This window comes from Cherax quadricarinatus, chromosome 58 (genome assembly GCF_038502225.1).
Source record: "Cherax quadricarinatus isolate ZL_2023a chromosome 58, ASM3850222v1, whole genome shotgun sequence".
In the NCBI taxonomy this organism is placed as follows: domain Eukaryota; kingdom Metazoa; phylum Arthropoda; class Malacostraca; order Decapoda; family Parastacidae; genus Cherax; species Cherax quadricarinatus.
This window is the reverse complement of record NC_091349.1, coordinates 11,315,060-11,340,467: the sequence shown is the minus strand read 5'-3', so window position 1 is coordinate 11,340,467 and position 25,408 is coordinate 11,315,060. Positions and strand designations below refer to the sequence as shown.

The window sequence follows — 25,408 nt, the reverse complement described above, 5'->3', positions numbered from 1 at the left end:
TACAACAGTAAGAGTGTACATAATACAACAGTAAGAATGTACATAATACAACAGTAAGAGTGTACATAATACAACAATAAGAGTGTACATAATACAACAATAAGAGTGTACATAATACAACAATAAGAGTGTACATAATACAACAGTAAGAGTGTACATAATACAACAGTAAGAGTGTACATAATACAACAATAAGAGTGTACATAATACAACAATAAGAGTGTACATAATACAACAATAAGAGTGTACATAATACAACAATAAGAGTGTACATAATACAAAAGTAAGAGTGTACATAATACAACAGTAAGAGTGTACATAATACAACAATAAGAGTGTACATAATACAACAATAAGAGTGTACATAATACAACAATAAGAGTGTACATAATACAACAGTAAGAGTGTACATAATACAACAGTAAGAGTGTACATAATACAACAGTAAGAGTGTACATAATACAACAATAAGAGTGTACATAATACAACAATAAGAGTGTACATAATACAACAATAAGAGTGTACATAATACAACAATAAGAGTGTACATAATACAACAATAAGAGTGTACATAATACAACAATAAGAGTGTACATAATACAACAGTAAGAGTGTACATAATACAACAGTAAGAGTGTACATAATACAACAGTAAGTACATAATACAACAATAAGAGTGTACATAATACAACAATAAGAGTGTACATAATACAACAATAAGAGTGTACATAATACAACAATAAGAGTGTACATAATACAACAATAAGAGTGTACATAATACAACAGTAAGAGTGTACATAATACAACAGTAAGAGTGTACATAATACAACAGTAAGAGTGTACATAATACAACAGTAAGAGTGTACATAATACAACAGTAAGAGTGTACATAATACAACAATAAGAGTGTACATAATACAACAGTAAGAGTGTACATAATACAACAGTAAGAGTGTACATAATACAACAATAAGAGTGTACATAATACAACAGTAAGAGTGTACATAATACAACAGTAAGAGTGTACATAATACAACAATAAGAGTGTACATAATACAACAATAAGAGTGTACATAATACAACAGTAAGAGTGTACATAATACAACAGTAAGAGTGTACATAATACAACAATAAGAATGTACATAATACAACAGTAAGAGTGTACATAATACAACAGTAAGAGTGTACATAATACAACAATAAGAGTGTACATAATACAACAATAAGAGTGTACATAATACAACAATAAGAGTGTACATAATACAACAATAAGAGTGTACATAATACAACAATAAGAGTGTACATAATACAACAATAAGAGTGTACATAATACAACAGTAAGAGTGTACATAATACAACAGTAAGAGTGTACATAATACAACAATAAGAGTGTACATAATACAACAATAAGAGTGTACATAATACAACAATAAGAGTGTACATAATACAACAGTAAGAGTGTACATAATACAACAGTAAGAGTGTACATAATACAACAGTAAGAGTGTACATAATACAACAATAAGAGTGTACATAATACAACAATAAGAGTGTACATAATACAACAATAAGAGTGTACATAATACAACAATAAGAGTGTACATAATACAACAATAAGAGTGTACATAATACAACAATAAGAGTGTACATAATACAACAATAAGAGTGTACATAATACAACAATAAGAGTGTACATAATACAACAATAAGAGTGTACATAATACAACAATAAGAGTGTACATAATACAACAGTAAGAGTGTACATAATACAACAGTAAGAGTGTACATAATACAACAGTAAGAGTGTACATAATACAACAGTAAGAGTGTACATAATACAACAGTAAGAGTGTACATAATACAACAATAAGAGTGTACATAATACAACAGTAAGAGTGTACATAATACAACAGTAAGAGTGTACATAATACAACAATAAGAGTGTACATAATACAACAGTAAGAGTGTACATAATACAACAGTAAGAGTGTACATAATACAACAATAAGAGTGTACATAATACAACAATAAGAGTGTACATAATACAACAGTAAGAGTGTACATAATACAACAGTAAGAGTGTACATAATACAACAATAAGAATGTACATAATACAACAGTAAGAGTGTACATAATACAACAGTAAGAGTGTACATAATACAACAATAAGAGTGTACATAATACAACAATAAGAGTGTACATAATACAACAATAAGAGTGTACATAATACAACAATAAGAGTGTACATAATACAACAATAAGAGTGTACATAATACAACAATAAGAGTGTACATAATACAACAGTAAGAGTGTACATAATACAACAGTAAGAGTGTACATAATACAACAATAAGAATGTACATAATACAACAGTAAGAGTGTACATAATACAACAGTAAGAGTGTACATAATACAACAATAAGAGTGTACATAATACAACAATAAGAGTGTACATAATACAACAATAAGAGTGTACATAATACAACAGTAAGAGTGTACATAATACAACAATAAGAGTGTACATAATACAACAGTAAGAGTGTACATATTACAACAATAAGAGTGTACATAATACAACAATAAGAATGTATATAATACAACAGTAAGAGTGTACATAATACAACAGTAAGAGTGTACATAATACAACAATAAGAGTGTACATAATACAACAGTAAGAGTGTACATAATACAACAGTAAGAGTGTACATAATACAACAATAAGAGTGTACATAATACAACAGTAAGAGTGTACATAATACAACAGTAAGAGTGTACATAATACAACAATAAGAGTGTACATAATACAACAGTAAGAGTGTACATAATACAACAGTAAGAGTGTACATAATACAACAATAAGAGTGTACATAATACAACAGTAATAGTGTACATAATACAACAGTAATAGTGTACATAATACAACAATAAGAGTGTACATAATACAACAGTAAGAGTGTACATAATACAACAGTAAGAGTGTACATAATACAACAGTAAGAGTGTACATAATACAACAGTAATAGTGTACATAATACAACAATAAGAGTGTACATAATACAACAATAAGAGTGTACATAATACAACAGTAAGTGTGTACATAATACAACAATAAGAGTATACATAATACAACAGTAATAGTGTACATAATGCAACAGTAATAGTGTACATAAGCACTACAAGTCAGTAGTCGATTTATTGATAAAAATTTTTATCTATTACATATTTTTTAAATAGATAAATGTATAGAAGACAATTGACGGTAAATCGAAGATATAGTGATAAGAAATGTTGTCTCTAGTGATTATATTGTACATATTGTTTTACCAATACCACTGCCATGGATATTACTGCCGTACACACACATATATATGATATTATTTCTTCATCGGTTTTAGCTTTATGGGAGATGAGTGCAACTGTAGTAAGTAGTAGAGAAATGGCAGCAGCAACAACAATAACAATAACAACAACTACAACAACATCAGCCTGAAACAAGAGGTGGTGTAAGGTTTGATAACGAAGGGGGCGTAACAAGCGGTGAGAATGCCCAACACCGGCATCGGGTGTGACATCCCATCACTTGTGTCAGGGAGGAAGTAGGTTCCCTGAGTGCTGGCTTAGACGGGCCTTCTGTTGGAGATTACTACATTTTTCCTACTGCTGCGGGCACTACTGCTGCTGCTGTTGCGCCAGCTCCGCTGCTAGGTGGTGGCATTCATTTTTGCTTTTGATGATGCTGTTACGACAGACGCTGCTGCGACAGGTGTCTGCTGGATTAGTGCTCTAACTTGACTCTTCTGACGCTACTTTTGATGTTACGGCGGACTGTTCTGTTGATATTGCTGCTTCTTTAATAGAAAGGTCTTTGTAGTAATTTAATATTGTTGTGGCCTACTGTTAATATTTATAGAATCTTGGTGAGGTTAACTATTGAAACTTCAGTTAAAGGTTCGCGAAGACCACAAAGTTTTGTTGACAGAAATCTGTCTAACAATCCGTGCTGCCGTTTATCAGTTTCCTGTCTTGTTCGTGTTCCTTCTGCGAGAAGTATTTATCAAGTGAGCGTTCTTCCTTACCATTCTGTTACTGTGTCTTCCAATCTCGTTTTGCATTGACTAACTTCAGCGAAACATTGAGAAACATCGCCTCCCTTCTTCTAACCACTTGTTCCAAGCGCCTCCTCTCTCCACTTGCTTGGAGATCCTGCTTTTCATCGATATCAATAGAACTGCCACAAGCAGTTCTCCCTTCCATCGTTCTCATTATATGTAATCGTTTATTTGCTACGACATCCAGTAACATCTTCAGGAGAAGCATTTGTCACTAGGCAACCCATTGTCTGCCGGAGTCAATAAAATTTCTGCCAGAGATACAAGTAATTCCCGTACTGCCCTGCTTTCCTCAACAACCAAATAGTTAGTAACATAATCATGAAATAATCCTCCACGGCACTACACTCAAGAGATAAACAGCATCCTGTGACCGAGAGCTTCAGTCAAAATTGTACATTGTTATTCTATGATTAAAACCATTTCAGAAGTTATCTGATTCAGTATACTACATTTAAGAAGGATCAGATGAGGAAACCTCACCGGTTAGCGAATATACTCTGTCCATGAAGACAGTAACATCTGCATGACTGTCCCCGAAAACTAACTTCATCAACCCGTCCTAGAGAGGAATGAAACCCGAGCTTAACTATTAGTGTAAAATCCAGAATTACATCTTAAGGAGCCACAACCCTTGAGGAAGAGGTTTAAGATGGCGTGGACGAGCAAGCAGTTCATCCTGGCTTTTGTGATGGTCATCACTGGCTCCATCAATACACTATCTGCCAAGTGAGTTGATCTGCTTTATCATGTGTCTTCTCTTATTTAATTTAGATTGTATGAGTTGATATTACCACCACTACCTTCTGTTACAGTGTTCCACTTACTCACCACCTTCATGTAGCCTCCACTGCCTTTTATGGTGTGTTCCACTCACTACCCTCATGTTGCCTCCACTACCTCCTCTTATAGTGTTCCACTCACTACCGTGACTTTAAAAAAGTTCCTTCTCATATTTGTCTGTCTCGTTCTGTCGTTCACCTTTCACTGTGCACTCTTCTAGTCCCATCTTCTCCATATTGAGGGACTGACCACCTCAAAACTACAGCCTCAAGGATAATGGACCGACTACATCGTCTTCACATCTCTACTGCTTCTGCAAACTCCTCTGTACTCGACTGATGAAGCCTACTGCGAAACGTTTCGGAATAAAGATACCTAACTGTTGCACATGTGTCTCACTTATCAAATTTTGTTGTAGGTGGGCGGACCTTATCCAGTCAGTGAACAGGGAGGGCAACAAGGTCGCCTTCAACCATCCTTTCTTCCAAGCTGACACCATGTTTATGGGAGAGATGCTGTGTAAGTCTTTTACATCCTTCAGTTTGTTGGTTAAGAGCGCTGTTATCCTACCTCAACTCAACAGGCTAGGAATCCTTGTCATACTTCGGTTCATTACAGGCTAGGAGCTGTTATCCTGCCTCATTTCAAATTACAGCTAGGAGTTATTCTATCTCAGCTTAATTAACAAGCAGAGTTCTTATCCTACCTCAGCTCAGTTAACAAGCAAAGAGTTGTTATCCTACCTCAGCTCAGTTAACAAGCTAACAGTTATCCTACCTCAGCTCAGTTAACAAGCTAACAGTTATCCTACCTCAGCTCAATTAACAAGCTAAGAGTTCTTATCCTACCTCAGCTCAGTTCTAAAGTTCAGCTCAATCTAGGGTATACTACCATCCCAGGATGCCACCCACAACAGTCGGCTAATACCCAGGTACCTACTGACTGTACCGCTAGGTGAACAGGGGCAGCAGGTGTGAAGAAACATGCCCAGTGTCAAGGCTTCCGGATGAGCTGATGTAGGTAACATCTCTTAGCTTATAAATAAAATTAGGAACCGTAACCCAATTTTGTAAAACCCTGTGTAAAAGAGAGAGAGAGAGAGAGAGAGAGAGAGAGAGAGAGAGAGAGAGAGAGAGAGAGAGAGAGAGAGAGAGAGAGAGAGAGAGAGAGAGAGAGAGAGAGAGAGAGAGAGGTACAGATATTGTTGATGTTTCAGGTATGGTGACATTCTATCTTCAGTTGGCGCTCTTCCGTAGATCACACGGACATACCATAGAAATGGCTCCCTACACCGATCCGGTAACTCTTTGTCTATCTGTATACATCTCTATCTATCTATATCTCTCTCACTCTCTATCTCTTTCATGCAATGATATATATTGCCACATTAACAGTGTATACCATTTTAATGTTGCATCTGCATTAACTTAGCAGTCTATGCCAACCTTTCTAAATTTTGTGTATTGTTATTTCGCTTAATTTCTCGTAACTTAAACTAACTTTAATTTGACTTAGGATTGTTTAATGTTAATAAGGTATTTTTTCACTTCATGGTGTGCATGATTGACTTACAAGATTATTGTGAAAAAATATGCAATACACTACCTGCCTTGCAGTTATCATTGTGTCTATAAGCCTAGTCAGCAAATTTTATAATACGTAGGCCGCTTTAGGCGCACACATCGTCAGATGATGATGTTGTGTGTGTGTAGATTGAAGACGTGTCTGTGAGAAAGCGAAATCTCAAAAGGTATTTAAGTTTAGTTAATATTTGTTTCATTTTTTTTCACGTGTGTTGGCGTGTGTGTGGCCTGACAGCCACCCTCGTTCCCTCGTCTAGTGTTCTATCTACCAGCTGTCTGTGATATGACAGCCACCTCTTTGATGTACGTTGGTCTCACCCTCACTTACGCCAGCTCCTTCCAGATGCTCAGAGGTGCGTAACATTATGCACGGTACACCAAGGTGTTCTGGTCCCCGGATTCGAACGTAGGTGCTTCAGCTTTGAGCCATAAGTGCTACCACTTGAGCCACAATAAACTAGCAGCTTGAAAGGCAAAAATCTAATCAATTCGAATCCCCAGAATTCCATACAGAAGTTATAACAATCCCTATATCGTGACATTGTCTTTTCTGTTTTCCAATGTTAGATTATTTCGCATTAAGTGAATCTGTGCTTTCTCAGGCGCTGTGATCGTCTTTACTGGGTTCCTCTCTGTGGCCTTCCTGGGCAGACATCTCCGGTACTTCCACTGGCTGGGTATCGTCACTGTCCTCGCTGGGCTGGTGGTAGTTGGCCTCTCTGACTTCTTGAGCTCCTCCGAGGACACCAGTGACATCAACGGCATCATCACGGGTGAGAAAAAATCCTTCTGCGCTTCTGGGAATAACATTCTGTTGGATCATTGCTGTCTTATAAGCAAGTTATGTATCCTACAGCTGTATAACGGGGCTTTACTGTACATTCCTGTTACTAAATCATGTCTCCTACAGCTGTATAACAGATATCTGCTGTACATTACAATTACTAAATCATGTCTCCTACAGCTGTATAACAGATATCTGCTGTACAATACCGTTACTAAATCATGTATCCTACAGCTGTATAACGGGGTTTTGCTGTACAATACCGTTACTAAATCATGTATCCTACAGCTGTATAACGACTCTTCCGGCGCAGGAGACCTGCTCATCGTGATGGCTCAAATAATATCAGCAACGCAGATGGTGGTCGAGGAGAGGTTGTTAACCAAGTACAACGTGCCGCCCTTACTGGCTGTTGGCTGGGAAGGTATGTCCGTGGGTGCATCACGCCGCCCACACCCACACTACCTTTCTTTTACTCCCACACTATCCCCACAGCACCCGCCCCTCACACCTAATTTTAGCCAAGCCTGTAGTCCCATTATCGTCACCTCCACACATTATAACGTACCAACATTTTCCGTTTCCTTATTTCCATATACCGAACAGACGTGATTATTCTCCAATCCTGTTATTTGTACCCAATCAACACAATGTGGCTATAGTGTTGACATCCATCCTAATCCCATTCTTAAATTAAGAGAATTAGTTCATGAGCAAAATATGATTATATCCAGCTAGACTAGACTAAGTCCAAGGTAGGACGCAACGAGCAGTGGGAGGAGAGGAAGGTTATAATGTGAGGGAACAGAACTGCATCTAGACCAACAGCAAAGTTGTGTGACATCAGTAGTACATGACTGGTCGGGGCTAACAGTACATGCCTGGTCGAGACTAGCAGTACATGATTGGTCGGGGCTAGCAGTACATGACTGGTCGAGACTAGCAGTGCATGATTGGTCGGGGCTAGCAGTACATGACTGGTCGGGGTTAGCAGTACATGACTGGTAGGGGCTAGCAGTACATGACTGGTAGGGGCTAGCAGTACATGAATGGTCAGGGATAGCAGTACATGACTGGTCGGGGATAGCAGTACATGACTGGTCGGGGTTAGCAGTACATGACTGGTAGGGGCTAGCAGTACATGAATGGTCAGGGATAGCAGTACATGACTGGTCGGGGATAGCAGTACATGACTAGTCGGGGCTAGTAGTACATGACTACTCGGGGCTAGCAGTACATGATTGGTCGGGGATATCAGTACATGACTAGTCGGGGCTAGTAGTACATGACTAGTCGGGGCTAGCAGTACATGACTGGTAGGGGCTAGCAGTACATGACTGGTAGGGGCTAGCAGTACATGAATGGTCAGGGATAGCAGTACATGACTAGTCGGGGCTAGTAGTACATGACTAGTCAGGGCTAGCAGTACATGACTGGTAGGGGCTAGCAGTACATGACTGGTAGGGGCTAGCAGTACATGACTGGTCGGGGCTAGCAGTACATGACTGGTCAGGGCTAGCAGTACATGACTGGTCGGGGCTAGCAGTACATGACTGGTCGGGGCTAGCAGTACATGAATATCATAACTGGTGGGGCTCGGGAGGACAGGGTCGGACTTACTAATTCCTCTGGGGGTTAATAAGTTTATTTAGGTACATTTACACATAAAATACAGTTACATAAATTATCATACATAGCAGCATATGTGTAGATTACCGAAGACAATAAAAAAAAAGGCCAGAAAAGCGACTTATTTCAATTGGTGTTTGTAAAGCACCTGGGATATGGGAGGTAATCATGTTTGATCCTGGGAATGCTGGTGATAGTTCTAATTCTTTGAATCAAGAGCCCTTCAGCATCAAGGAGCTCACCTATAGGACTTATTATTGCCCAGTTATTTTCACTTGTCCAAACAAATTACAAAGCGGCTCCTTCCACGCGCAAGAAGTGTTCAGAGGAATTCATTTTCGAACCCTAACCGACCTTCCGGTCTTCCATGACTTCTCAGACCAAGACTTTAATTTAAACATTTCACTCACAAGTGAGCTTTATAAAGCTCACTTTTGAGCGAAGCTGTGTCTGTACTGTGTCTGTATATCAGCTTGTCAGCTTGTCAGCTTGTCAGCTTGTCAGCTTGTCATCCCAGTGAACATAACCTGGAAGCTCGCTGCCCTGGACGACCAACAACTTAGAAAAGTAATAATAAAACTAATTTTTAAAGAGGTGGACAGGTCAGCCAGCGGAAGGAATCGGTCAGATGACCAAAAGCTCCAGCTTGGTCATCATATGACTAAGACCCACTTTAAGAAACTCCTGTCCTGGAAAAGTGACACATGTGCAACTAATGTGACATTTTATTGTGGCAACGTTTCGCTCTCCAGGAGCTTTGTCAAGCCGTTACAAAGCTCATGGAGAGCGAAACGTTGCCACAATAAAATGTCACATTAATTGTACGTGTATCCTTTTACCTAACACTGTGGGTAATTTACCAACGTTAATATACTTGTCCTGCTTCCTACACGAACCTAACCAACAACTCTTGTATCCCGCAGGAGTCTTCGGGTTCCTGACGCTGACTGTGTTGCTGGTGCCTATGTCTTGTCCTGTTTCCTAAACTAACCTAACCAACAACTCTTGCATCCCGCAGGAGTCTTCGGGTTCCTGACGCTGACTGTGTTCCTGGTGCCTATATCTTGTCCTGTTTCCTAACCTAACCTAACCAACAACTCTTGTATCCCGCAGGAGTCTTCGGGTTCCTGACGCTGACTGTGTTGCTGGTGCCTATGTCTTGTCCTGTTTCCTAACCTAACCTAACCAACAACTCTTGTATTCTGCAGGAGTATTCGGGTTCCTGACGCTGATTGTGTTGCTGGTGCCTATGTCTTGTCCTGTTTCCTAAACTAACCTAACCAACAACTCTTGCATCCCGCAGGAGTCTTCGGGTTCCTGACGCTGACTGTGTTGCTGGTGCCTATGTCTTGTCCTGTTTCCTAAACTAACCTAACCAAGAACTCTTGTATTCTGCAGGAGTCTTCAGGTTCCTGACGCTGACTGTGTTGCTGGTGCCTATGTCTTGTCCTGTTTCCTAAACTAACCTAACCAACAACTCTTGTATCCTGCAGGAGTCTTCGGGTTCCTGACGCTGACTGTGTTGCTGGTGCCTATGTCTTGTCCTGTTTCCTAAACTAACCTAACCAACAACTCTTGTATCTTGCAGGAGTCTTCGGGTTCCTGACGCTGACTGTGTTGCTGGTGCCTATGTCTTGTCCTGTTTCCTAAACTAACCTAACCAACAACTCTTGTATCCTGCAGGAGTCTTCGGGTTCCTGACGCTGACTGTGTTGCTGGTGCCTATGTCTTGTCCTGTTTCCTAAACTAACCTAACCAACAACTCCTGTATCCTGCAGGAGTCTTCGGGTTCCTGACGCTGACTGTATTGCTGGTGCCTATGTCTTGTCCTGTTTCCTAAACTAACCTAACCAACAACTCTTGTATCCTGCAGGAGTCTTCGGGTTCCTGACGCTGACTGTGTTCCTGGTACCCATGTACTTCATCCCCGCGGGGAAGTTCAGCGGCAACCAGCGAGGAGTGTTGGAAGACGCCGTAGATGCTTTCATCCAGCTCGCCAACAGCGGTGTCCTGGTGGCCGCCATCGTTCGTAAGATCCACACCACTGCCAGTTGTTTTTTCTGTGTGAAGTCCCATCAGAGAAGGTTCCTTGATGTTGGTGAGGGGCTCTTGAGCTGTGGAATTGGACCACAGCTTCAATTCCTGGAATCAAGCTTCAATGTCTTCCATTATCCCTAGGCATTGTATGACCCCTATGGGTTTAGTGCTCTCTCATGACTAATAATAATAATCTGTATGGAATTAGTCACATGTGTAGTGTTACGATGTTTCGCTGAAGGAACGTTTCGCCACGAATGACTGCTTCAGTCCCTAATAAAATCTATTAACACTACTTCTCTTTTTACAAAATTTCTCAGTATTTTATGTCATCTATGTTGCTCGTTTTCAGACTCTTATAATTATTTTCTGCCTGCAGAAAAATCCCGAATTATGGATCTTGTATAGAGTGCATTTTTTGGTAGATATGCTTGAAAAAGTGCATGCAAAACTGCGTAGTTAAAAAGCTATTCAATTTTAAATGTACTACAAATGTACTAAAACAAGAGTACTTCTTGTAGGAACCTGAAGGTGTGATGTGTTCCTCCCTGGCTCACTACTACTTGTCTCCCTGACTCACTACTAGTTCTCTCCCTGACTCACTACTGGTTGTCTCCCTGGCTCACTACTAGTTGTCTCCCTGGCTCACTACTAGTTGTCTCCCTGGCTCACTACTAGTTGTCTCCCTGGCTCACTACTAGTTGTCTCCCTGGCTCACTACTAGTTGTCTCCCTGGCTCACTACTAGTTGTCTCCCTGGCTCACTACTAGTTGTCTCCCTGGCTCACTACTAGTTGTCTCCCTGGCTCACTACTAGTTGTCTCCCTGGCTCACTACTAGTTGTCTCCCTGGCTCACTACTAGTTGTCTCCCTGGCTCACTACTAGTTGTCTCCCTGGCTCACTACTAGTTGTCTCCCTGGCTCACTACTAGTTGTCTCCCTGGCTCACTACTAGTTGTCTCCCTGGCTCACTACTAGTTGTCTCCCTGGCTCACTACTAGTTGTCTCCCTGGCTCACTACTAGTTGTCTCCCTGGCTCACTACTAGTTGTCTCCCTGGCTCACTACTAGTTGTCTCCCTGGCTCACTACTAGTTGTCTCCCTGGCTCACTACTAGTTGTCTCCCTGGCTCACTACTAGTTGTCTCCCTGGCTCACTACTAGTTGTCTCCCTGGCTCACTACTACTTGTCTCCCTGGCTCACTACTAGTTCTCTCCCTGGCTCACTACTAGTTGTCTCCCTGGCTCACTACTAGTTGTCTCCCTGGCTCACTACTAGTTGTCTCCCTGGCTCACTACTAGTTGTCTCCCTGGCTCACTACTAGTTGTCTCCCTGGCTCACTACTAGTTGTCTCCCTGGCTCACTACTAGTTGTCTCCCTGGCTCACTACTAGTTGTCTCCCTGGCTCACTACTAGTTGTCTCCCTGGCTCACTACTAGTTGTCTCCCTGGCTCACTACTAGTTGTCTCCCTGGCTCACTACTAGTTGTCTCCCTGGCTCACTACTAGTTGTCTCCCTGGCTCACTACTAGTTGTCTCCCTGGCTCACTACTAGTTGTCTCCCTGGCTCACTACTGGTTGTCTCCCTGGCTCACTACTAATTGTCTCCCTGGCTCACTACTAGTTGTCTCCCTGGCTCACTACTAGTTGTCTCCCTGGCTCACTACTAGTTGTCTCCCTGGCTCACTACTAATTGTCTCCCTGGCTCACTACTAGTTGTCTCCCTGGCTCACTACTAGTTGTCTCCCTGGCTCACTACTAGTTGTCTCCCTGGCTCACTACTGGTTGTCTCCCTGGCTCACTACTGGTTGTCTCCCTGGCTCACTACTACTTGTCTCCCTGGCTCACTACTAGTTGTCTCCCTGGCTCACTACTAGTTATCTCCCTGGCTCACTACTAGTTGTCTCCCTGGCTCACTACTAGTTGTCTCCCTGGCTCACTACTAGTTGTCTCCCTGGCTCACTACTAGTTTTGTCTCCCTGGCTCACTACTAGTTGTCTCCCTGGCTCACTACTAGTTGTCTCCCTGGCTCACTACTAGTTGTCTCCCTGGCTCACTACTAGTTGTCTCCCTGGCTCACTACTACTTGTCTCCCTGGCTCACTACTACTTGTCTCCCTGGCTCACTACTAGTTGTCTCCCTGGCTCACTACTACTTGTCTCCCTGGCTCACTACTAGTTGTCTCCCTGGCTCACTACTAGTTGTCTCCCTGACTCACTACTAGTTGTCTCCCTGGCTCACTACTAGTTGTCTCCCTGGTTCACTACTAGTTGTCTCCCTGACTCACTGCTAGTTGTCTCCCTGGCTCACTACTACTTGTCTCCCTGGCTCACTACTAGTTGTCTCCCTGGCTCACTACTAGTTGTCTCCCTGGCTCACTACTACTTGTCTCCCTGGCTCACTACTAGTTGTCTCCCTGGCTCACTACTAGTTGTCTCCCTGGCTCACTACTAGTTGTCTCCCTGGCTCACTACTAGTTGTCTCCCTGGCTCACTACTAGTTGTCTCCCTGGCTCACTACTGGTTGTCTCCCTGGCTCACTACTGGTTGTCTCCCTGGCTCACTACTACTTGTCTCCCTGGCTCACTACTAGTTGTCTCCCTGGCTCACTACTAGTTATCTCCCTGGCTCACTACTAGTTGTCTCCCTGGCTCACTACTAGTTGTCTCCCTGGCTCACTACTAGTTGTCTCCCTGGCTCACTACTAGTTTTGTCTCCCTGGCTCACTACTAGTTGTCTCCCTGGCTCACTACTAGTTGTCTCCCTGGCTCACTACTAGTTGTCTCCCTGGCTCACTACTAGTTGTCTCCCTGGCTCACTACTACTTGTCTCCCTGGCTCACTACTACTTGTCTCCCTGGCTCACTACTAGTTGTCTCCCTGGCTCACTACTACTTGTCTCCCTGGCTCACTACTAGTTGTCTCCCTGGCTCACTACTAGTTGTCTCCCTGGCTCACTACTAGTTGTCTCCCTGGCTCACTACTAGTTGTCTCCCTGGCTCACTACTAGTTGTCTCCCTGACTCACTACTAGTTGTCTCCCTGGCTCACTACTACTTGTCTCCCTGGCTCACTACTAGTTGTCTCCCTGGCTCACTACTAGTTGTCTCCCTGGCTCACTACTACTTGTCTCCCTGGCTCACTACTAGTTGTCTCCCTGGCTCACTACTAGTTGTCTCCCTGGCTCACTACTAGTTGTCTCCCTGGCTCACTACTAGTTGTCTCCCTGGCTCACTACTAGTTGTCTCCCTGGCTCACTACTAGTTGTCTCCCTGGCTCACTACTAGTTGTCTCCCTGGCTCACTACTACTTGTCTCCCTGGCTCACTACTAGTTGTCTCCCTGGCTCACTACTAGTTGTCTCCCTGGCTCACTACTAGTTGTCTCCCTGGCTCACTACTAGTTGTCTCCCTGGCTCACTACTAGTTGTCTCCCTGGCTCACTACTAGTTGTCTCCCTGGCTCACTACTAGTTGTCTCCCTGGCTCACTACTAGTTGTCTCCCTGGCTCACTACTAGTTGTCTCCCTGGCTCACTACTAGTTGTCTCCCTGGCTCACTACTAGTTGTCTCCCTGGCTCACTACTAGTTGTCTCCCTGGCTCACTACTACTTGTCTCCCTGGCTCACTACTAGTTGTCTCCCTGGCTCACTACTAGTTGTCTCCCTGGCTCATTACTACTTGTCTCCCTGGCTCACTACTACTTGTCTCCCTGGCTCACTACTACTTGTCTCCCTGGCTCACTACTACTTGTCTTCCTGGCTCACTACTACTTGTCTGCCTGGCTCACTACTAGTTGTCTCCCTGGCTCACTACTAGTTGTCTCCCTGGCTCATTACTAGTTGTCTCCCTGGCTCACTACTACTTGTCTCCCTGGCTCACTACTACTTGTCTCCCTGGCTCACTACTAGTTGTCTCCCTGGCTCACTACTAGTTGTCTCCCTGGCTCATTACTAGTTGTCTCCCTGGCTCACTACTACTTGTCTCCCTGGCTCACTACTACTTGTCTCCCTGGCTCACTACTAGTTGTCTCCCTGGCTCACTACTAGTTGTCTCCCTGGCTCACTACTAGTTGTCTCCCTGGCTCACTACTACTTGTCTCCCTGGCTCACTACTACTAGTTGTCTCCCTGGCTCCCTAGTTGTCTCCCGGGCTCACTACTACTTGTCTCCCTGGCTCACTACTACTTGTCTCCCTGGCTCACTACTAGTTGTCTCCCTGGCTCACTACTAGTTGTCTCCCTGGCTCACTACTACTTGTCTCCCTGGCTCACTACTAGTTGTCTCCCTGGCTCACTACTAGTTGTCTCCCTGGCTCACTACTAGTTGTCTCCCTGGCTCACTACTAGTTGTCTCCCTGGCTCACTACTACTTGTCTCCCTGGCTCACTACTAGTTGTCTCCCTGGCTCACTACTAGTTGTCTCCCTGGCTCACTACTAGTTGTCTCCCTGGCTCACTACTAGTTGTCTCCCTGGCTCACTACTAGTTGTCTCCCTGGCTCACTACTAGTTGTCTCCCTGGCTCACTACTACTTGTCTCCCTGGCTCACTACTAGTTGTCTCCCTGGCTCACTACTAGTTGTCTCCCTGGCTCACTACTAGTTGTCTCTCTGGCTCACTACTAGTTGTCTCCCTGGCTCACTACTAGTTGTCTCCCTGGCTCACTACTAGTTGTCTCCCTGGCTCACTACTAGTTGTCTCTCTGGCTCACTACTGGTTGTCTCCCTGGCTCACTACTAGTTGTCTCCCTGGCTCACTACTAGTTGTCTCTCTGGCTCACTACTAGTTGTCTCCCTGGTTGTCTCCCTGGCTCACTACTAGTTGTCTCCCTGGCTCACTACTAGTTGTCTCCCTGGCTCACTACTAGTTGTCTCCCTGGCTCACTACTAGTTGTCTCCCTGGCTCACTACTACTTGTCTCCCTGGCTCACTACTAGTTGTCTCCCTGGCTCACTACTAGTTGTCTCCCTGGCTCACTACTAGTTGTCTCCCTGGCTCACTACTAGTTGTCTCCCTGGCTCACTACTAGTTGTCTCCCTGGCTCACTACTAGTTGTCTCCCTGGCTCACTACTAGTTGTCTCCCTGGCTCACTACTAGTTGTCTCCCTGGCTCACTACTAGTTGTCTCCCTGGCTCACTACTAGTTGTCTCCCTGGCTCACTACTAGTTGTCTCCCTGGCTCACTACTAGTTGTCTCCCTGGCTCACTACTAGTTGTCTCCCTGGCTCACTACTAGTTGTCTCCCTGGCTCACTACTAGTTGTCTCCCTGGCTCACTACTAGTTGTCTCCCTGGCTCACTACTAGTTGTCTCCCTGGCTCACTACTAGTTGTCTCCCTGGCTCACTACTAGTTGTCTCCCTGGCTCACTACTAGTTGTCTCCCTGGCTCACTACTGGTTGTCTCCCTGGCTCACTACTAGTTGTCTTCCTGACTCACTACTAGTTGTCTCTCCACTCAGTTAACATTCATCTCCCTGACTCACTACTAGTTGTCTCTCCACACTGTTAACATTCATCTCCCTGACTCACTACTAGTTGTCTCTCCACACTGTTAACATTCATCTCCCTGACTCACTACTAGTTGTCTCTCCACACTGTTAACATTCATCTCCCTGGCTCACTACTAGTTGTCTCTCCACTCAGCTAACATTCATCTCCCTGGATCACTACTAGTTGTCTCTCCACACTGTTAACATTCATCTCCCTGACTCACTACTAGTTGTCTCTCCACACTGTTAACATTCATCTCCCTGACTCACTACTAGTTGTCTCTCCACACTGTTAACATTCATCTCCCTGACTCACTACTAGTTGTCTCTCCACACTGTTAACATTCATCTCCCTGACTCACTACTAGTTGTCTCTCCACACTGTTAACATTCATCTCCCTGGCTCACTACTAGTTGTCTCTCCACTCAGTTAACATTCATCTCCCTGACTCACTACTAGTTGTCTCTCCACACTGTTAACATTCATCTCCCTGACTCACTACTAGTTGTCTCTCCACACTGTTAACTTTCATCTCCCTGACTCACTACTAGTTGTCTCTCCACACTGTTAACATTCATCTCCCTGACTCACTACTAGTTGTCTCTCCACACTGTTAACTTTCATCTCCCTGACTCACTACTAGTTGTCTCTCCACACTGTTAACATTCATCTCCCTGACTCACTACTAGTTGTCTCTCCACACTGTTAACATTCATCTCCCTGACTCACTACTAGTTGTCTCTCCACACTGTTAACATTCATCTCCCTGACTCACTACTAGTTGTCTCTCCACACTGTTAACATTCATCTCCCTGGCTCACTACTAGTCATCTCTCTGGCTCACTACTAGTCATCTCCCTGGCTCACTACTAGTCATCTCTCCACTCAGTTAACATTCATCTCCCTGGCTCACTACTAGTCATCTCTCCACTCAGTTAACATTCATCTCCCTGGCTCGCTACTAGTCATCTCTCTGGCTCACTACTAGTCAGATCCCTGACTCACTACTAGTCATCTCTCCACTCAGTTAACATTCATCTCCCTGGCTCACTACTAGTCATCTCTCCACTCAGTTAACATTCATCTCCCTGGCTCACTACTAGTTGTCTCTCACACTGTTAACATTCATCTCCCTGACTCACTACTAGTCATCTCTCTCCTCACTACTATTCAGATCCCTGACTCACTACTAGTTGTCTCTCCACTCAGTTAACATTCATCTCCCTGACTCACTACTAGTTGTCTCTCCACACTGTTAACATTCATCTCCCTGGCTCACTACTAGTCTTCTCTCCACTCAGTTAACATTCATCTCCCTGACTCACTACTAGTCATCTCTCTGGCACACTGTTAACTATTCATATCCCTGTCTCACTACTAGTCATCTCTCGTGATATTTAATATTCATCTCCCTGGCTCACTACTAGTCATCTCTCCACTCAGTTAACATTCATCTCCCTGGCTCACTACAAGTCATCTCTCCACTCAGTTAACATTCATCTCCCTGGCTCACTACTAGTCATCTCTCCACTCAGTTAACATTCATCTCCCTGGCTCACTACTAGTCATCTCTCCACTCAGTTAACATTCATCTCCCTGGCTCACTACTAGTCATCTCTCCACTCAGTTAACATTCATCTCCCTGGCTCACTACTAGTCATCTCTCCACTCAGTTACCATTCATCTCCCTGGCTCACTACTAGTCATCTCTCCACTCAGTTACCATTCATCTCCCTGGCTCACTACTAGTCATCTCTCCACTCAGTTAACATTCATCTCCCTGGCTCACTACTAGTCATCTCTCCACTCAGTTAACATTCATCTCCCTGGCTCACTACTAGTCATCTCTCCACTCAGTTAACATTCATCTCCCTGGCTCACTACTAGTCATCTCTCCACTCAGTTAACATTCATCTCCCTGGCTCACTACTAGTCATCTCTCCACTCAGTTAACATTCATCTCCCTGGCTCATTACTAGTCATCTCTCTGGCTCACTACTAGTCATCTCCCTGGCTCACTACTAGTCATCTCTCTGGCTCACTACTAGTCATCTCCCTGACTCACTACTAGTCATCTCCCTGACTCACTACTAGTTATCTCCCTGGTTCACTACTAGTCATCTCCCTGACACACTACTAGTCATCTCCCTGACTCACTACTAGTCATTTCCCTGGCTCACTACTAGTCATCTCTCTGGCTCACTACTAGTCATCTCTCTCCACTCTGAATATTCATCTCCCTGGCTCACTATTAGTCGTCTCTCCATTCAGTGAATATTCATCTCTGGCTCACTACTAGTCATCTCTCCACTCAGTGAACATTCATCTCTCTGACTCATTAACAATCATCTTTCCACTCAGTGAACATAGTAAGCATCGCGTTCTTCAACTTCGCCGGTGTGAGTATGACGAAGGAGATCTCTGCCACCACCAGGATGGTCCTGGACTCCGTCAGGACGCTGGTCATCTGGCTCGTCTCCCTGGCTCTCCGCTGGCAGGAATTCCAGTACCTCCAGGTGAGCCACGGTCAACCTCACTTGTTGTCATGCACTTTTTTTTATACTGTTCAGTCTATAGGCTGAGAAATGTTTTTTGCCGTGAATGAATGTAGAGGGCAAGAACTATATTGTCTTGCCTCGGCTCATTTCCAAGCCGTAGGCCATCTGCCAGTAGGCCTACAATACACTAATGGCCTTACTATTTTTTTGCGCCATTTATATAATGTTACTTAGTTAACCTAAAATAAAAGTATCTTAAAGACGCTAACTCAAACCTGTCTTTTTTTTAAGCATAATTAGATATATCAGCAGTGTGCTGCTACTGTTTTGGGAAAATTACGTATTGAGCTAGAAGCTTTGTTTCTCTATTATATTCCACCAATCTTCCCCTTGTCAGTCAGTTTAGATGTGAATATGAAGGCAAACAATCCAAACCATTCTCTAGTTTATCTCTCTGCAAATAATGTGTTTATGTTACGTAAACACTAGAAGTTGTTACCCAGGTACTGCAAACACTGACCCGCACCTGTCTTCAGCGGCCCTTTTTTTTACATAACATAAACAAGTGACTACTGATCACCTGGATAGGATAATACAACGAGAAGTATATGTCTGTGGGTGTATATACACTGAGAGATTACTTTAGTCCATATTTAAGGTATTAAAAGGTAACTAGCCATGAATGGGAAGTCTTGACCGAGAGGTAACTAGCCTTGATTGAGAGGTAATTAGCCTTGAATGGGAAGTAACTAATCTTGAAGTATTCTTGACCGGTGGTGAACAGGTGACGTGTAGCCTTTAATGGCCCCCGTGTATAAGATAGGCTGAAAGCCCTGTTAATCAAACAACCCGGTCAACTCTGAGTCAACAGAGATCTAATACAGTGTATATACAAACTCTCTCCTCCTATTAGTTGTTTTGCTACCCAGGTGAATGTGTATGCACTTCACACGACCAATTCACAAAGTTGTAATTAAAACTAGATGAGTTTCCAGCTATTTCTGCAAGTCTTCAGTCATCGACGGACCCGAACACCGTCTAGAAATTTTGTCTTATGTTTTTTAGGCCAGAACAGAACAAGAATGGAGAGAGTAAGAAGTGGGTTAGGATAGAACAACGAAAAGATTTTGGCAGAGAGGAAGAGAAGAAAGTATGAGTATAGAGAACGAGAGAGATAAGAAAGCTTGTTAGTAAGAGATAACGAGGAGATAAGAAAGGTTGTTAGTAGGAGATAACGAGAGACAAAAGGAAGGTTGTTAGTAGGAGATAACGAGAGACAAAAGGAAGGTTGTTAGTAGGAGATAACGAGAGACAAAAGGAAGGTTCTTAGTAGAGAGGGTGAGAGATATAGGAGAGGTTAAATAGCCTGACCATTATGAGTGTGTAAGAAAGTGGTTGGTGTCATAGTCTGGATAGTCACGAGTGCCTCTACCTGTAATGCCAACATCATTAATATAGTACACACAGGAGGAGCCAGGGGAATGTAGGAAGGTGGAGTGGTAAACTAGCTGCTTAAGGTGACGTAAGGTAGTAAGCTGATTAGTTCTTATTTCCAGTTTGTGAGTTAGTTGTACAATTCTTCCAGCCATGATCTTGTTCCTAACAAGAGTAAGATAACCTAGAAAATAAGAAACACATCTGTCATCATTCAGTCAATAGTTGTCTTACTAAAAGTGAGCAGACCACACTATTACAATGATCTTTTGTAGTAGTAATGTAATATAATGTATATATATATGGAAATGACAACACTGAAATCTTCTCGTTCTTTTACAGCCAATTGGCTTCGCTGTACTGGTGGTGGGTATGATGTTGTACAATGATGTGGTCATTGTACCATTCTTACGTCGTCGTGGAATCGTCAGAGACCAACAGATGAACATTGAACCTGTTCTGGAACCCACAGACGAGTGAGTGAGGTTCTGCCTAGACGAGTGAGTGAGGTTCTGCCTAGACGAGTGAGTGAAGTTTTGCCTACCTGGCCTTGATGATGGCCAAGTGCTCGTGATTCAAGAAAGGAGAGCTACCCCTGTCTCCCTTCCCCTCACTCTCTCACCTCCTTGGATTAAACCTGAGTATCGCCACTCCCTGAACTTAAATGACTATTACGGGTCTAGCGTTTCTATATTTATATATATATATATATATATATATATATATATATATATATATATATATATATATATATATATATACATATATGTAGTAGGTTGGTAGACAGCAACCACCCAGGGAAGTACTACCGTCCTGCCAGATGACTGTGAAACAAAAACCTGTAACTGTTTTGCATGATGGTAGGATTGCTGGTTTCTTTTTCTGTCTCATAAACACGCTAAGATAACAGGGATATCTTGCTACTCCTACTTACACTTTGGTCACACTTCACAGACACGCACATGCATATATATATATACATACATCTAGGTTTTTCTCCTTTTTCTAAATAGCTCTTGTTCTTTTTTATTTCTTCTATTGTCCATGGGGAAGTGGAAAAGAATCTTTCCTCCGTAAGCCATGCGTGTCGTATGAGGCGACTAAAATGCCGGGAGCAATGGGCTAGTAACCCCTTCTCCTGTATACAATTACTAAAAAAGAGAAGAAGAAAAACTTTATAAAACTGGGTTGCTTAAATGTGCGTGGATGTAGTGCGGATGACAAGAAACAGATGATTGCTGATGTTATGAATGAAAAGAAGTTGGATGTCCTGGCCCTAAGCGAAACAAAGCTGAAGGGGGTAGGAGAGTTTCAGTGGGGGGAAATAAATGGGATTAAATCTGGAGTATCTGAGAGAGTTAGAGCAAAGGAAGGGGTAGCAGTAATGTTAAATGATCAGTTATGGAAGGAGAAAAGAGAATATGAATGTGTAAATTCAAGAATTATGTGGATTAAAGTAAAGGTTGGATGCGAGAAGTGGGTCATAATAAGCGTGTATGCACCTGGAGAAGAGAGGAATGCAGAGGAGAGAGAGAGATTTTGGGAGATGTTAAGTGAATGTATAGGAGCCTTTGAACCAAGTGAGAGAGTAATTGTGGTAGGGGACTTGAATGCTAAAGTAGGAGAAACTTTTAGAGAGGGTGTGGTAGGTAAGTTTGGGGTGCCAGGTGTAAATGATAATGGGAGCCCTTTGATTGAACTTTGTATAGAAAGGGGTTTAGTTATAGGTAATACATATTTTAAGAAAAAGAGGATAAATAAGTATACACGATATGATGTAGGGCGAAATGACAGTAGTTTGTTGGATTATGTATTGGTAGATAAAAGACTGTTGAGTAGACTTCAGGATGTACATGTTTATAGAGGGGCCACAGATATATCAGATCACTTTCTAGTTGTAGCTACACTGAGAGTAAAAGGTAGATGGGATACAAGGAGAATAGAAGCATCAGGGAAGAGAGAGGTGAAGGTTTATAAACTAAAAGAGGAGGCAGTTAGGGTAAGATATAAACAGCTATTGGAGGATAGATGGGCTAATGAGAGCATAGGCAATGGGGTCGAAGAGGTATGGGGTAGGTTTAAAAATGTAGTGTTAGAGTGTTCAGCAGAAGTTTGTGGTTACAGGAAAGTGGGTGCAGGAGGGAAGAGGAGCGATTGGTGGAATGATGATGTAAAGAGAGTAGTAAGGGAGAAAAAGTTAGCATATGAGAAGTTTTTACAAAGTAGAAGTGATGCAAGGAGGGAAGAGTATATGGAGAAAAAGAGAGAAGTTAAGAGAGTGGTGAAGCAATGTAAAAAGAGAGCAAATGAGAGAGTGGGTGAGATGTTATCAACAAATTTTGTTGAAAATAAGAAAAAGTTTTGGAGTGAGATTAACAAGTTAAGAAAGCCTAGAGAACAAATGGATTTGTCAGTTAAAAATAGGAGAGGAGAGTTATTAAATGGAGAGGTAGAGGTATTGGGAAGATGGAAGGAATATTTTGAGGAATTGTTAAATGTTGATGAAGATAGGGAAGCTGTGATTTCGTGTATAGGGCAAGGAGGAATAACATCTTGTAGGAGTGAGGAAGAGCCAGTTGTGAGTGTGGGGGAAGTTCGTGAGGCAGTAGGTAAAATGAAAGGGGGTAAGGCAGCCGGGATTGATGGGATAAAGATAGAAATGTTAAAAGCAGGTGGGGATATAGTTTTGGAGTGGTTGGTGCAATTATTTAATAAATGTATGGAAGAGGGTAAGGTACCTAGGGATTGGCAGAGAGCATGCATAGTTCCTTTGTATAAAGGCAAAGGGGATAAAAGAGAGTGCAAAAATTATAGGGGGATAAGTCTGTTGAGTGTACCTGGTAAAGTGTATGGTAGAGTTATAATTGAAAGAATTAAGAGTAAGACGGAGAATAGGATAGCAGATGAACAAGGAGGCTTTAGGAAAGGTAGGGGGTGTGTGGACCAGGTGTTTACAGTGAAACATATAAGTGAACAGTATTTAGATAAGGCTAAAGAGGTCTTTGTGGCATTTATGGATTTGGAAAAGGCGTATGACAGGGTGGATAGGGGGGCAATGTGGCAGATGTTGCAAGTGTATGGTGTAGGAGGTAGGTTACTGAAAGCAGTGAAGAGTTTTTACGAGGATAGTGAGGCTCAAGTTAGAGTATGTAGGAAAGAGGGAAATTTTTTCCCAGTAAAAGTAGGCCTTAGACAAGGATGTGTGATGTCACCGTGGTTGTTTAATATATTTATAGATGGGGTTGTAAGAGAAGTAAATGCGAGGGTCTTGGCAAGAGGCGTGGAGTTAAAAGATAAAGAATCACACACAAAATAATATATATATATATATATATATATATATATATATATATATATATAGGTAGCAATAACACTAACATTAGTAACTATTATTATTATTATTATTATTATTATTATTATTATTATTATTATTATTTTATTATTTATTATTATTATTGTTTATTATTATTATTATTAAAAGCGCTAAACCCGTGTGGGTTGTTCAGCTTCACTAACATAATTCGAAAAACAGTAATAATTTTATCTTAATAATTATCTTAACTGAATAATTTGATCCAGACTCAAAGTCAAAACTGGAACCATTAGACTCAGAGTGTTTAGATTTAGATTTAGATAAGAACACAGGTGTGGCAACACTTGTTGGTGAGTGTTGCATACTTACGTATTTGTGGTTGCAGGGGTCGAGTTACAGCTCCTGGCCCCGCCTCTTCGAAGAGTGGGTATGACTGCCTGGGTCGCATTGCCTTGATACTATCAATATCATTATCATCATTATTATCATCATTATCAACATCAGGCATTATCAATCGTCAACAATCATTGATGATACCTGATTAATGTTCCCGTTGACAGGATTGATGGAAATGACAACGCTGGTAGAAGTGTTGATCCATACTAAAGTTGATGTCACCACCTGCTGTCATCTGACATCACCTGCCACCACCTTCTCTGACCTGACACCCCTCACCCTGCCACTACCTGTTGTCACCTGACACACCCTGCCACCACCTACCGTTACCTGTCACCTGCCACACCCTGCCACCACCTGCTGTCACCTGACACCCCTGTTTTTCCCGTTACTCTCATTATCCTCTCACACCAACGTCAACAGACTGCCACTCTGTCAACAAAGTTTACATCTCTGTTGTAGCTGCGGGATGATCGCCCCCGCTCCTCGCTCTCACAGGATCAATAATACACAGATGCTGTGTATCCTATATATTTCACATAAGAATTCTATCCTTCAAGAAATATAAAAGCAAAATGTGTGAAATATTAACTGCAAATTAAATGGACAACTTAAGTATAATAAAGGCTTCTCAGTGCTCAGTAATAACCCTCATGGAGACAGTAATTCGGAAGATTAACTGATCTGTATATTTCGTCTCCCTTCTGGGACCCTCTTCAGCAGAGAGGCGAAATATACAGATCAATCAGCCTACTCAGTATGTCTCCATGTGAGTTATAATTAAGTACAAATTAAATGTTTATTGAATCAATTCAAGTCGTAATGAACGACCGTCAATGAATAATAAATGTTTATGTTTTATTTATGTTTGTGTTGAGTGGTTTTAATTAAACCAAACGTCACTTTTTTCTGATATTACAACGGTGGGTTTAAATTTAGTGATCTACTGTAGCAACATTGTGAGACTCGGAGGGGGGAGGGAGGGGGGGAGGGAGGGAGGGGAGGGGGGGAATGGCGGAATAAAAATTGAAAAACATTCCTTTGGATTATTAACCGGGCAAGATGTTTTAACCCAGGGAAAGTTATGGCAAGATAAATATCTAAGTATCCTGGTGGTTATGTATCCTGGTGGTTATGTATCCTGGTGGTTATGTATCCTGGTGGTTATGTATCCTGGTGGTTATGTACCCTGGTGGTTAAATATCCTGGTGGTTAAGTATCCTGGTGGTTTAGTATCCTGGTGGTTTAGTATCCTGGTGGTTATGTATCCTGGTGGTTATGTATCCTGGTGGTTATGTATCCTGGTGGTTATGTATCCTGGTGATTATGTATCTTGGTGGTTATGTATCCTGGTGGTCATGTA

At 42.4% G+C, this 25,408-nt stretch overlaps 1 protein-coding gene across 2 annotated transcripts; it reads left to right on the top strand.

Moving 5' to 3' along the window:
- The first annotated feature begins 3,605 nt into the window (after window positions 1-3,605).
- Window positions 3,606-24,906, top strand: LOC128698067 (solute carrier family 35 member F6). Of its 2 annotated transcripts, none has more exons than XM_053790153.2 (10): window positions 3,606-4,838; window positions 5,311-5,411; window positions 6,109-6,191; window positions 6,711-6,828; window positions 7,078-7,248; window positions 7,573-7,683; window positions 10,762-10,917; window positions 18,766-18,920; window positions 20,679-20,836; window positions 24,210-24,906. In XM_053790153.2, exons 1-9 carry the CDS (start codon window positions 4,762-4,764, stop codon window positions 20,814-20,816), a joined length of 1,110 nt encoding a protein of 369 aa, XP_053646128.2. In that variant the 5' UTR covers window positions 3,606-4,761; the 3' UTR covers window positions 20,817-20,836; window positions 24,210-24,906. The 2 variants fall into 2 exon arrangements, with proteins under 2 accessions (XP_053646128.2, XP_053646127.2); XM_053790152.2 differs by having other exon boundaries at window positions 4,622-4,838; window positions 20,679-20,812; window positions 24,210-24,399.
- The last annotated feature ends 502 nt before the right edge of the window (window positions 24,907-25,408 follow it).